Here is a 10,023-nt window from a genome sequence, read left to right on the forward strand (position 1 = left end):
TTCGGAAAATTGAAAACAAGCACGCACTCTCTTTTACGCTCTCTCTTTCACACTCTTGCTCTCGTTTGTGTTGTTGTTATTATTGCATTTGCTTTAATTACAGTGCCTGGCAGTGATAACAGTGAAAACCGATATAGAACGTACAGTTAACTTTGAAGTTATTGTTACGATTTCAACAGATTTTTGAGCTTTTGTTGTTGTTGTTGCAATGTACAACTCAATTTCAATTCAATTAGCAATTAAATGCTAACAAAATGTCAGTGACGTTTGTTGTTATCGCCAGACAAATTTGTGGTTGAACTTTAATGAAGTACGCACGTTTTGAAATTCCTTAAATTGTGTTAAAAATATAAATTAAATGTAAAATATGAAAAATACATATTTTGACTAAAAGCAGTAAATTTTATTTTGTTTACATACCCCTTAACTGATAAGCAGGTCTTGAGCAATCGTTCGCTTATCAGCAGCGTTCTAATTTTTCCTAGTACCCCTTTGACTGACAACTGTCGTAGTAAATTAAATTTTCAGTCGAATTTTGGAAACAGGCTTTTCACCAAACCGCAAATCCCAGCCTACCTGTCACAGGTATAAGCCACACCGGTACAGGTATAAATTACACACACATATTTAGTTTTGCTTTGCTTTTAATTTAATTTTTTTTTCAGTTTTTTTGTGGTTTTTTTATATTTTACAACATGAAAAAGAAATGGTAGAAAAATATGACAATTTTGCTCAAGAGTTATATAGTATATAATATAATAAAAAATCCATATGCCTTTAGTTTTAGTCTTCGTTCAATTTTGTTTTTTTTTTGTAAGTTTTTTTTATAAGAAATTGAATGTAATGTATTTAGAGTGTAAGAAAAAGAACAGTATAGTGTGAAAAATTAAAACAAAATTAGTAAAAATGAATAATTAAAACGCTTCAATGCGTGTACAAAAAATTAAATGTGTGAGTGTTGAGCAATTGCTTTTTCTTCATATAAACAACATTGTTGCTTTAAATATATATTTTTTTTGGTTGGCATACTTAATCGTATATTTTTTTGAGTTTTTCGTTTTTTTTGTCGTTTTTTAAAAATATATATTCGTTTTTCAAAGCTTACATATTGATTTTGTAGCTAAAATCAATGAAGCCAATAAGTTAGACTTGTTCAACTAAATTAAAACTTTTTTGTTTTGTTAATACAACGCTGCTTAATTGCTTTTCCTTTTAGCCAAACTAATCACATATTTGTTGCATTCTTGAGTTATGCTTGTAGCATATATATAATTATTTAATCTGTTGCAGCAGCTTGAGCTGCTCGCTTATGTTTGTATTCTGATAAAAAAGACGCACCACATGCGTCTGACGCTCGCCCTGCTTGGCTAAAATCTCCAGCTGGAATGTTTCCGAGAAGCGCGTGTCGATGAATGCGGCTAAGGCGGCCACATTGCATTTGGCCAGCGAGGCGGCGTCCAGTTCGCAATGCTTGGAGTAGCGCGGCAGCTGCGCCAAGTGCTGCGGCAGCTGACGGAATTGCGAAGTGATCGCATTATTGCCAAAATCGATGAAGTGCACCTCGCATTTGCCATCGTCCAGCAGCGCGACTATCTCGGCGCGATAGTAAACTTCATCCTCGGGAAACTGCGCAACACACAGAGCGCCCACCTGCAGCGCTGTGAACGGCTGCAGCTGCTGCTCCGCATCCAGCAGCTTGTCGGTGAGCTGCTCCAGCGCGGGCACATCCTGCTCCATTTGCACATAGAACGACTTGGCGTCGTCATACTGCACCACAATGCAATTGTGCAGTTGCACCTCCAGCGCAGGCTGCACGCCGGCCAACAAATTGACCAGCTCCTGCGCCAGCTGCTTGTAATTCACGCTGAGCTCAACAAGCTGCAAGCTGCTGCTGTCCTGCTCATTGAGCGGCGACTGCAGCTCGTACACTTCGCCAAAGTGCTGCTCCAATAGCGTGGCAAACGCTGCCTCCAGCTGCTGCTCGGACACATCAGGCAGCGCAGGCAGCTGCAGTTGACAGCGTAAAGCAAGCGGCGCCAAATTCAAAACGCTCTCAGGCAGTTGATAAAGCTGCTGGCAAACCAAAGTGTGTCCATAGTCTATGGCCAGCACTTCGTAGCTACGCTCGGCTAGCAGCTTTTGCACGCAGCAGCGATAGTAACAATCATCCTCAGGGGAAAAGCAAACTGCCATTAAATCCACAGCGGGCGCTGGCAGCGGCAGCAGCTGCGCGCTCTTTAAAGTTTGCTTAATCAAGTCCAGTTGATGCGTGTGCTTCTTCATTTGTATATAGAACTGTTTGGGTGTGCTGCCTGCGCTTATGATGCAGCTGTTCTTGGCGCTCGCCTCCAGCTCCTGCTGTAGCACGCGCTGCAGCTGCTGCGCTATGTCCAGCCCGCTGTCTACAGTGCTGAGTCTCACTACAGGCGGCTGCGCAGACTTGTTGAGCAGCTCCACGCTTACTTCACCATTGCAGCTATCGAAAAGCGCATCCAGCGCTTTGTGCGCTGCTGGCGTTTGCAGCTCAAACTGCAGCGCATGCAGCTCAGCCAGCGGCGGCAGCTGCGCCACTGCTGCGGGCAGCTCGTACAGCTCGCTAACCAAAGTTTGATGCCCATAATCAATGCACAGCACGCGATACTGATGCGCCTGCTGCGTGGGCAGCAGCTCCAGCACGCGTGAGCGATAATATTCCTTATCCTCAGCGTATTGTGCAACGCACAGCTCGCCCAGCTGCGCCAACTTGCGCTTCAGCTGCAGCTGCGACTGCTCGCTGTTCAGCTGTTCGCTAACCAAATCCAGCTGCGCATTGTTGTGTTCGTACTGCAAATAAATGCGACTGGGGCTGTCCATGTGCGACACCACAGCGCGCAGTGGCTTAGCTGCCTCCTCAGCAGCTGCTGTGGCCACAACTGGCACTGGCTTTTGCTCACACAGCGGCAGCAGCTTGTCCAATATGTTCTCACCATCCAGCAGCAAATGCACGCGCATTTTTTTCAATCCCGGCTGCACCAGCTGCAGCGTAAACTGCAAATCTCCAGACAACTCTACAAACTTGTCCTGCGCTGCTTGTGACCAGCACACATAGTTCTCAGGCAGCTGCAGCGCGCAGCGTTTGCTTAGGCAGCGCAAAGTTGTCAAACGCTCGTTCAGTGCCAAGCACTTGCCGCTGCTTGAGCTGTTGCCAAAGTCTATGAAACGCACTGCGTAGCGTCCATCGGCGTCTGGCTGCGCGCTCAGCAGCTCCGCTCTGTAGTAGGACTCATCATCATCGAATAGCGCTGCCACCACTGCGCCCTTTTCATATTTCTCCACTGGCTGCAGCTCCTTGTCTGCCACCGATAAATACAAATCCAGCAGCTCCAGCGCTTTGAAGTCGCTTTCCAGCTGCACATAAAAGTCTTCAATGCTGTTCAGATGCGACACATAGCCGCTGCTGCCTGGGCTTATGCACTGCAGCGGCCTGGCATAGCCATCGTCTATTAACTTCTGTGCCACATCCACACCATTGATATAAAGCTTCACATAGCTGCGCGTAAACCAATCGCCTTCGGTTAAATACTCATAGTGCAATATTTTCTCATAGGAATCATTGAATATGCCATTGGCTGCATCTGCCCACTCCAAGCTGCCATTGGGTGCTATGGGCAGCGCAAAGGGCAAGCAGCAAGGCTTCATATTGGACACACTCTGCTTTATGTCCTTTGCATCCGATACGCAATCCGTGTTGCCAAAGTCTATGAACTGCAGCACCATTAGCTCGGCGTCTATAATCTTGGCGCGATACCAGCTTTTGTCCATGGAGTACATGGATATACATTCAGCGCCGTTGACAATCTCCTTGAGCTGCGGCAGCGAGGGTGACACAATTTGTAGATTTTCGGTAAGACGCTTTAGAGCTGGCAGTGCATCCATGGAATGCACATAGAAGTGTGCAGGATTATCGCAGTGACTCAGCACAGCAGTCTCCATGTCTTTGTAGGGATCGGGTGTGGGCGACGCAGCAGCAGCAGCAGCAGCGGGCGTGGGCTCAGGCTCTGGCTGCACTTCAGCTGGCGGCGGCGGCGGCGTTGGCTGCACAGGCGCTGGCTGCTCCGCTGGCTGCTGTTTCTCTTTCTCCTGCTTTTTAGCTTTAGCTGCAGCTTTATTGCTTTGCTGATGCTCCTGCTGCTGCTGCTCCTGCTCATCATCATCTGTAGTCAAATCCACGCATTCGATATACTCATGCACATGCGGCTTCTCCTTGTCCAGCTGCTTGCGCATATAATCCAAATCTCTGCCAGCTATAAGCTTCTCTGCCTTCAGCTTATCCAGCAAGCTCTCCTTGTGCTGCAGCAAATGCACATCGGCTATTAAATGACTGCGTCGCACTTCCACAGGCTTGACTGTAACCAGCTGTTCCTCTAGCAGCTGCGCCAAACGCGTCTTAAGCTTCTCCTCCTGCTGTATGCGCGCCATGGGCAAATTAACTTCAACGCCAAAGCAACTTGGCTTGCTGAACTGCTGCTCCAGCTGCTTGAGCTGCTCACGCTGCAGCTGCTCCGTATTGCCATAGTCTATGTATAGCACTTCAATGCGCGCGCCTTTGGCATCTTTGCCCAGCACGCGTGCGCGATACCAATTGCCATCCTCGCTCAAAGCAGCGCAAGTCAAATCCTTTTCCACTTTGCGCAGCTGCTTGCCCGAGCTTTTGTAAAATTCGTACATTTCATTGAGCAGCTGCTTCATTTGCTGTTGGACAGCGCTGGGCTGCACAAAGATGCGATACGCCTTGGCAGTGTACACAACTGTAGCTTCAAAGCTGTTCAGCAATATAGGATAGTTGCATATATAGTGGGTGCGTTCAACTCGCAGCAGCGGCATAACTGGACGCAAGTGTATGCTGCAAGCAAAAATATATATTAACAAATTATTGCATTACTATAGTTAAGCCTTACATATTATTCTCACAAACATGCTTAATGTTAAGCGCATAGCTTTTGCCCTCGTAGTGCTGCTTGAAGCTCTTGGCTATGTCCTTGTTGGACTTGACAAATTTGCTGTCGTCGTAGCTGCATAGGAAGTTCACATTACTGCAGCCATCGAGCTGAATTTTAAAGTTGGTCATGTCACGTATGGAAGTGAAAGTGCCGCGCACTTGTTGACCCGCCAGCAAAGCGACAAGCACCTCTAAAATGAACAGACATTAATAAAAGTTAAAGTGAGTAAATTATTTGCTACTAACGCGGCGCCACTTCAGTTAAAAATTGTTGCTTTATGAGCGTATCGCGCAATGCTTGACCATTGACCATTATGTTCACTATATAGCTGTTGCTTTGCTTGCCAACAAACTCGCAGTCCACTTTGGCATTGGTGGGCACATACTGCGCCATGCGATCCACAATATACAAATGATCGTAGTTGGTTATAATATTTTGAAAACTGCAGCGCTGTGCCAGGCAAGGCGGCTCCGCAAAACGCTGCTCCAGCTGCCAAACATCCTCGGAGGTAACTGTGAGCAGGCAGCCCGTGTCCACGCTATAGATGCGATACTTGCGCAGCATATGATTGCAGGCAATGACTGTGCCACGTAATATGGTGTTGTCCTTGCGCTGGCGCACCACCACGCTGGAGTTAACCTTTAGCTGCAGCGGCTGATGCGGCTTCTGGCGATAGAATTGCTTCAGTTCGCGCTGCAGCAGCTGCTCGTGCTTGGCGGCCAGCGCATTGGGCACAACATAAAACTGAAATGGCGACACCCACCAGCTGAGGCTCACAGCCTCCTTGCGTGGCGTTTTAAGCTCCAGCTGCTTGTAGCTTCTGTCCAGCGGCATATAATGTTCTGCAGCTGGAGCCGTAGCTGCTTTGCCTGAGCTTGTAGATTCAGCTGTTGAGGGCGCATCAGACTCGACGCCGCTGCTGCGCTTCGAGCTGCTGCCAATGTTGGAGCCATCGAGCGTGGACTTTTGACGCAAAGGCTTCTGTGCATAGCCCTGCGGCGCATTCTGTGAACGCTGATTGGGTGAGCTGCGCTCCGCTTGCTGCTGCTGCTCCTTGCGCGGCGATTGATTGTTGCTAAAGCGCCTAGAAAAGTATCGAATTAATTGCCATACATTAAAAACTTTGCTACTTACGTATTCTTTTCGGCTTTGCCGTTTTGTAGACGTGGCGATTCGTTGCGCTGGCGCTCCTGGCGGCGATTGCTCTTGCGTGGCGAGCTCATGCCGCTGGTGTAGCTGCTAGTGCTGTGAGTATCAAAGTTGGCGTCCAGCGGGCGTGCAGCTGGCTGTGAGCGCTTAATGCCGCCGCCGCTGCGTTGAGAATGCGTATCCTTGGAGCTAGTAGCCGAAGCAGAGCTGTGCTTATCCCAATCGTTGCCATTGGCTTTCTGACGCGCTTGCTGCTTTTGCAGCTGCATGCGATCCTCGCTTTCCACTGTAGTCGAGTTGAGTATTTCACCCATTTCCAGCTTGGGATCGCTTACAACGCTAGAGTTGAATTGTCCCTTTTCCAGCGATAAATACTGCTCAAAGGGCATTGAAAGCTTGTAGAGTTTTTTCATAACATTCAAATTCTTGGCTAGCAAATTGACCACATTCAAACCATCGGGTTCAATGCGAAACACGCGCACGCTAAATGTGCGACGACGTATGTTGGACTCCTCAGCAAGCATTTCAAACTGATCCGTAATGTTCTCCTGACTTAACTCGCTGTTTTCGAAGCCCTTGAGGCAGCATTTGATAGCCTGACGTGGCATCAGCAAATGCTTCTTGGCAATGTTGCCTATAAGATGACGCTTGACTGTTTGCTCATAGCCAAAGTCCACATGGCGCACTATAACTGTAGCATCCTCAGCGCGTATAATTTCAGCGCGATACCACTCACGATCGCATTTGACAACGCAGGGCGCGCCCAGTATAAAATGCTCGGGCACTTGCTGATTGGTGTTGTAGTAGGCAAACATTTCATCCATTAGCTGCTCAAATTGCTTAATGTGCTCCACCTTTTGCACATAGAAGTTGCTGGGCGAGTCTATGTAACGAATTTCCACTGCATCATCGTTGCGCAGCTGCTCAGCCTTAGCATAAGCCTGGCGTGAGTTCAGCAGCTCCTTAAGCACCTTCAGCATGCTGTTGCCCTGCAAATTAGAACATAAATATTATTGTGCTTCATTGTTAAGCTTACTTACCTCAAGCAGCAGCTCGCAGGTTTGCATAGAGCCCACGCTCTCAGCCGCATACACAATCAATTTGAATTTTATGTACTGCACTGAGGTTTTAAAAATGCGCTTCATGCTCTCATCCAGCGCACCCAACTCCTTGGCGCCTGTTAACGCAAAGCGAAAGGCAAACGGTTTGATTTGCAGCAGTGGCGCAGGTATTTGATATATATCCTTAAATGCTACAGTTTCTGAATTGCCATAGTCCACATATACCACACGGAAGCCATGCGGATATACAGCGCTTATGAGCGCGCGATAGCACATGCCGTCCACTGAGAAGTTGGCCAAGCAGGCGGTGCCTACGCTGGGCAGCTGCGTCAGTGGCTGCGGGCGCATATGCTCAATCTCACGCATCATAGCATTGAGTTCTTCTGCAGCGCTCTGCAGCTGCACCCAGAACAAATGTGGCCCATTCTCCACATAGCTCACATACACATCATAGCTGCTGCCCACGTTTAAAAGGCTTGTGCGAAATGCTGGCGTTGTAGCTGCAGCTGCTGCTGGCGCGTGCGTGGGCGTCAGCGCATAACGCGGCGGCACATAGCTGAGCGTAGGCTGCTTGGGCATAGGCTGCGCTGCTGGCAGCGGCTTGCTGAGACGCACATTGTAGTAAGTGTTGAGTGGACGTGGACTCGACTTGGGTATGTAAACATTGCGCGCTGTTGCAGCGGCGGCTATTTCGTTGGCACGTTGAGAATTGTAGGGCAGGCCTGGAGTAAACGCAGGCGCTTGTGGATTCACCTGCGTTACTGCAGCAGGCGCTGGCATCATGTTGGTCTACAATTAAAAATATATAAGCATTTAAGCTGCATGCTACTTAAGCGAGCTTACCAAATTAGCCAAAGGCGTGGGCAGCACCATGGGCGGCGTTGCCAGCAATGGCTTGGGCTCCGCTTGCGCAGGCTTTAGTGGTCGTGGTGCTGCAACATTCAGCGTGCGATGCACATCCAGTCGCGCAGACAGCGACATGCGTGCCGCCAGCTGCTCACGCGCCACATCTGTGGGCGTCTTGGCTGCGCCGCTTTGTATATTATTGTTGTTGTATTCCACCAGCGGTGATTGTGGCGCATCTTTCCATAGCTTCTTGCAGTGCTCCATTATCAAATCTTTGGATATGGGCACGCCTATTTGTTTTTGCTGCACTAGAAACTCATACAGCTCGAAATCTTTCCAGCGCACGCTTGCAAACTTTTGGCCACACAGCTGCTCGGCATCCACTTGTATGCTCACCACATTGTTGAGCAGCAGCTGGCGCACAACTTGCAGCTCCGATTCATCCCAGTCGCACCATATGCCCAGCACTATGTACTGTGAGCAAAGTATGGGTATATTTTGCAGCAGCTGCGGCTGCTTGGAGAACAACAGCTGGAAAGAGATTGCGTTATTATTTAACACTTTGTCAACTATTTGATTTACTTACGTCCAGACTGTTGACATTGCGCTTATAGCCATAATCAAGAAATTCAATCTCCACACGCATCTGCGTGCGATTTCCACCTAAAGCCTGCTTCTCATCCAGTCCAGCGTTGACCACACGCGTGCGCATATACTCGATGTCGCCGGGTGCGGCGCCCTTTATGCGCTTGTAGACACAAAAGGTGCCGGTTAGTAGCAGCGCCTGTTGGCGCTCATTGGACCAACTGGGGTCTATGGCAAAGCAGGTGGGCAGCAGCGTTTCGATGCGTTTGCTGACCAGCAACACCGCATCGCGATTCGCTTGGCCGTAGAGCTTCAGGAACGGCCCAACATGATCCAGATGCGTTATCAACAAATCAATGCTGCTCGCCCCACCGTTCATATTCATTTATATTCCTGCAATTAATACAAGTTTTAATAACGATATTCCGCATTCCTTTACACTTTTTAGCACATCTGGCAACGCTGGCAGTGCAGTGCATAGCAAAAATAACTGTAAACAGTAAACATGGCCTGTTTTCTAACGAAATTTCTTTATGTTGCACACGCACACATTTGTCTTCGATTTGCTTTGTGCTGCGGCGCTACGCGGCTCAAATGACAGTAATTAACAAATTCCAAACTACTTACGTTTTGTCGTTGTCGTTGTCCAATGCGTTATTAAGAAACAGCAAAAAAAAAACGCCTCGCACACAAGCAGCGCTCTGTCCGCTTAGCATCAATCTTTCAATATTATGCAGTCTCTTTAGCTTTCTTTGCTTCTCTTCTGCGTTGCGAGCTTATTCCAAATTTCTTTTGCTATTTGTTTTGCAATGCTTGATTGGACGGCGGGCTTGGCTTATTTTTTGGCACACTTTTTTATGTTCTTACTTGCGTGCGTTTTTTTTTTTTAGTTCTCTCTTTGGCTGTTACTTCGTGGTTATAGAAAGTCTTGTGAGTGATTAGAAATCGTTGAATTTCAGTCTTTTCAGTTATTTATAGTCTGCGCAGGCGGCAGCCGCAAGCCAGGCTGCATCAGTTTGTAGTTAAGTTATTAAAAACAATAGTTTCAATGCGAAAAAGTTTTAATTCCAAAAAATCAAATACCACCGTAACTAGCCTGATGACAACGACAACAACAGCAACAATGTGTGTGCAAGCAGTGCCGTGAATGGGCGAAGCTCGCAATACAATCGCAAGTGAGAGGTCCGATGTTAGCGAGTATCATCTACAATAATATAGTGGCGCTCTGTTGACTCGCTGTTACTTTTAACAGAATGTTGAGTGCAGCGCCTGTTAAAATAACAGCGCAATTTTAAAAAACAACAGCTATCTAATAAGAAATAAAATTGCTTGCTGAATTAAAAACAGACTTTTCTTTTATGATATATATATATATTTTTTATGTACGAATAGCCAAGCCATTT

At 47.5% G+C, this 10,023-nt stretch overlaps 1 protein-coding gene across 1 annotated transcript; it reads right to left on the reverse strand.

Moving 5' to 3' along the window:
* Positions 1-720: 720 nt before the first annotated feature.
* Positions 721-9,738, reverse strand: LOC108596636 (maternal protein tudor). Its single transcript, XM_017982597.2, has 8 exons — positions 9,248-9,738; positions 8,622-9,013; positions 8,033-8,566; positions 7,169-7,978; positions 6,114-7,117; positions 5,225-6,063; positions 4,938-5,169; positions 721-4,882 (listed from the first exon to the last, which is right to left on the reverse strand). Exons 2-8 carry the CDS (start codon positions 9,003-9,005, stop codon positions 1,273-1,275), a joined length of 7,413 nt encoding a protein of 2,470 aa, XP_017838086.1. The 5' UTR covers positions 9,006-9,013; positions 9,248-9,738; the 3' UTR covers positions 721-1,272.
* Positions 9,739-10,023: the final 285 nt, after the last annotated feature.

Source organism: Drosophila busckii, chromosome 2R, assembly GCF_011750605.1.
Source record: "Drosophila busckii strain San Diego stock center, stock number 13000-0081.31 chromosome 2R, ASM1175060v1, whole genome shotgun sequence".
NCBI classification, from domain to species: Eukaryota; Metazoa; Arthropoda; class Insecta; order Diptera; family Drosophilidae; genus Drosophila; species Drosophila busckii.

What these genes read in the sequence shown, in the direction of transcription:
- LOC108596636 (XM_017982597.2), bottom strand. Translation starts at nt 9,005, where the DNA reads ATGAATATGAACGGTGGGGCGAGCAGCATTGATTTGTTGATAACGCAT. An exon ending in CCTGCGAGCTGCTGCTTGAG is followed by an intron (nt 7,118 to 7,168) that starts GTAAGTAAGCTT and finishes TCTAATTTGCAG; the next exon opens with GGCAACAGCATGCTGAAGGT. An exon ending in TTTAACTGAAGTGGCGCCGC is followed by an intron (nt 5,170 to 5,224) that starts GTTAGTAGCAAA and finishes TGTTCATTTTAG; the next exon opens with AGGTGCTTGTCGCTTTGCTG.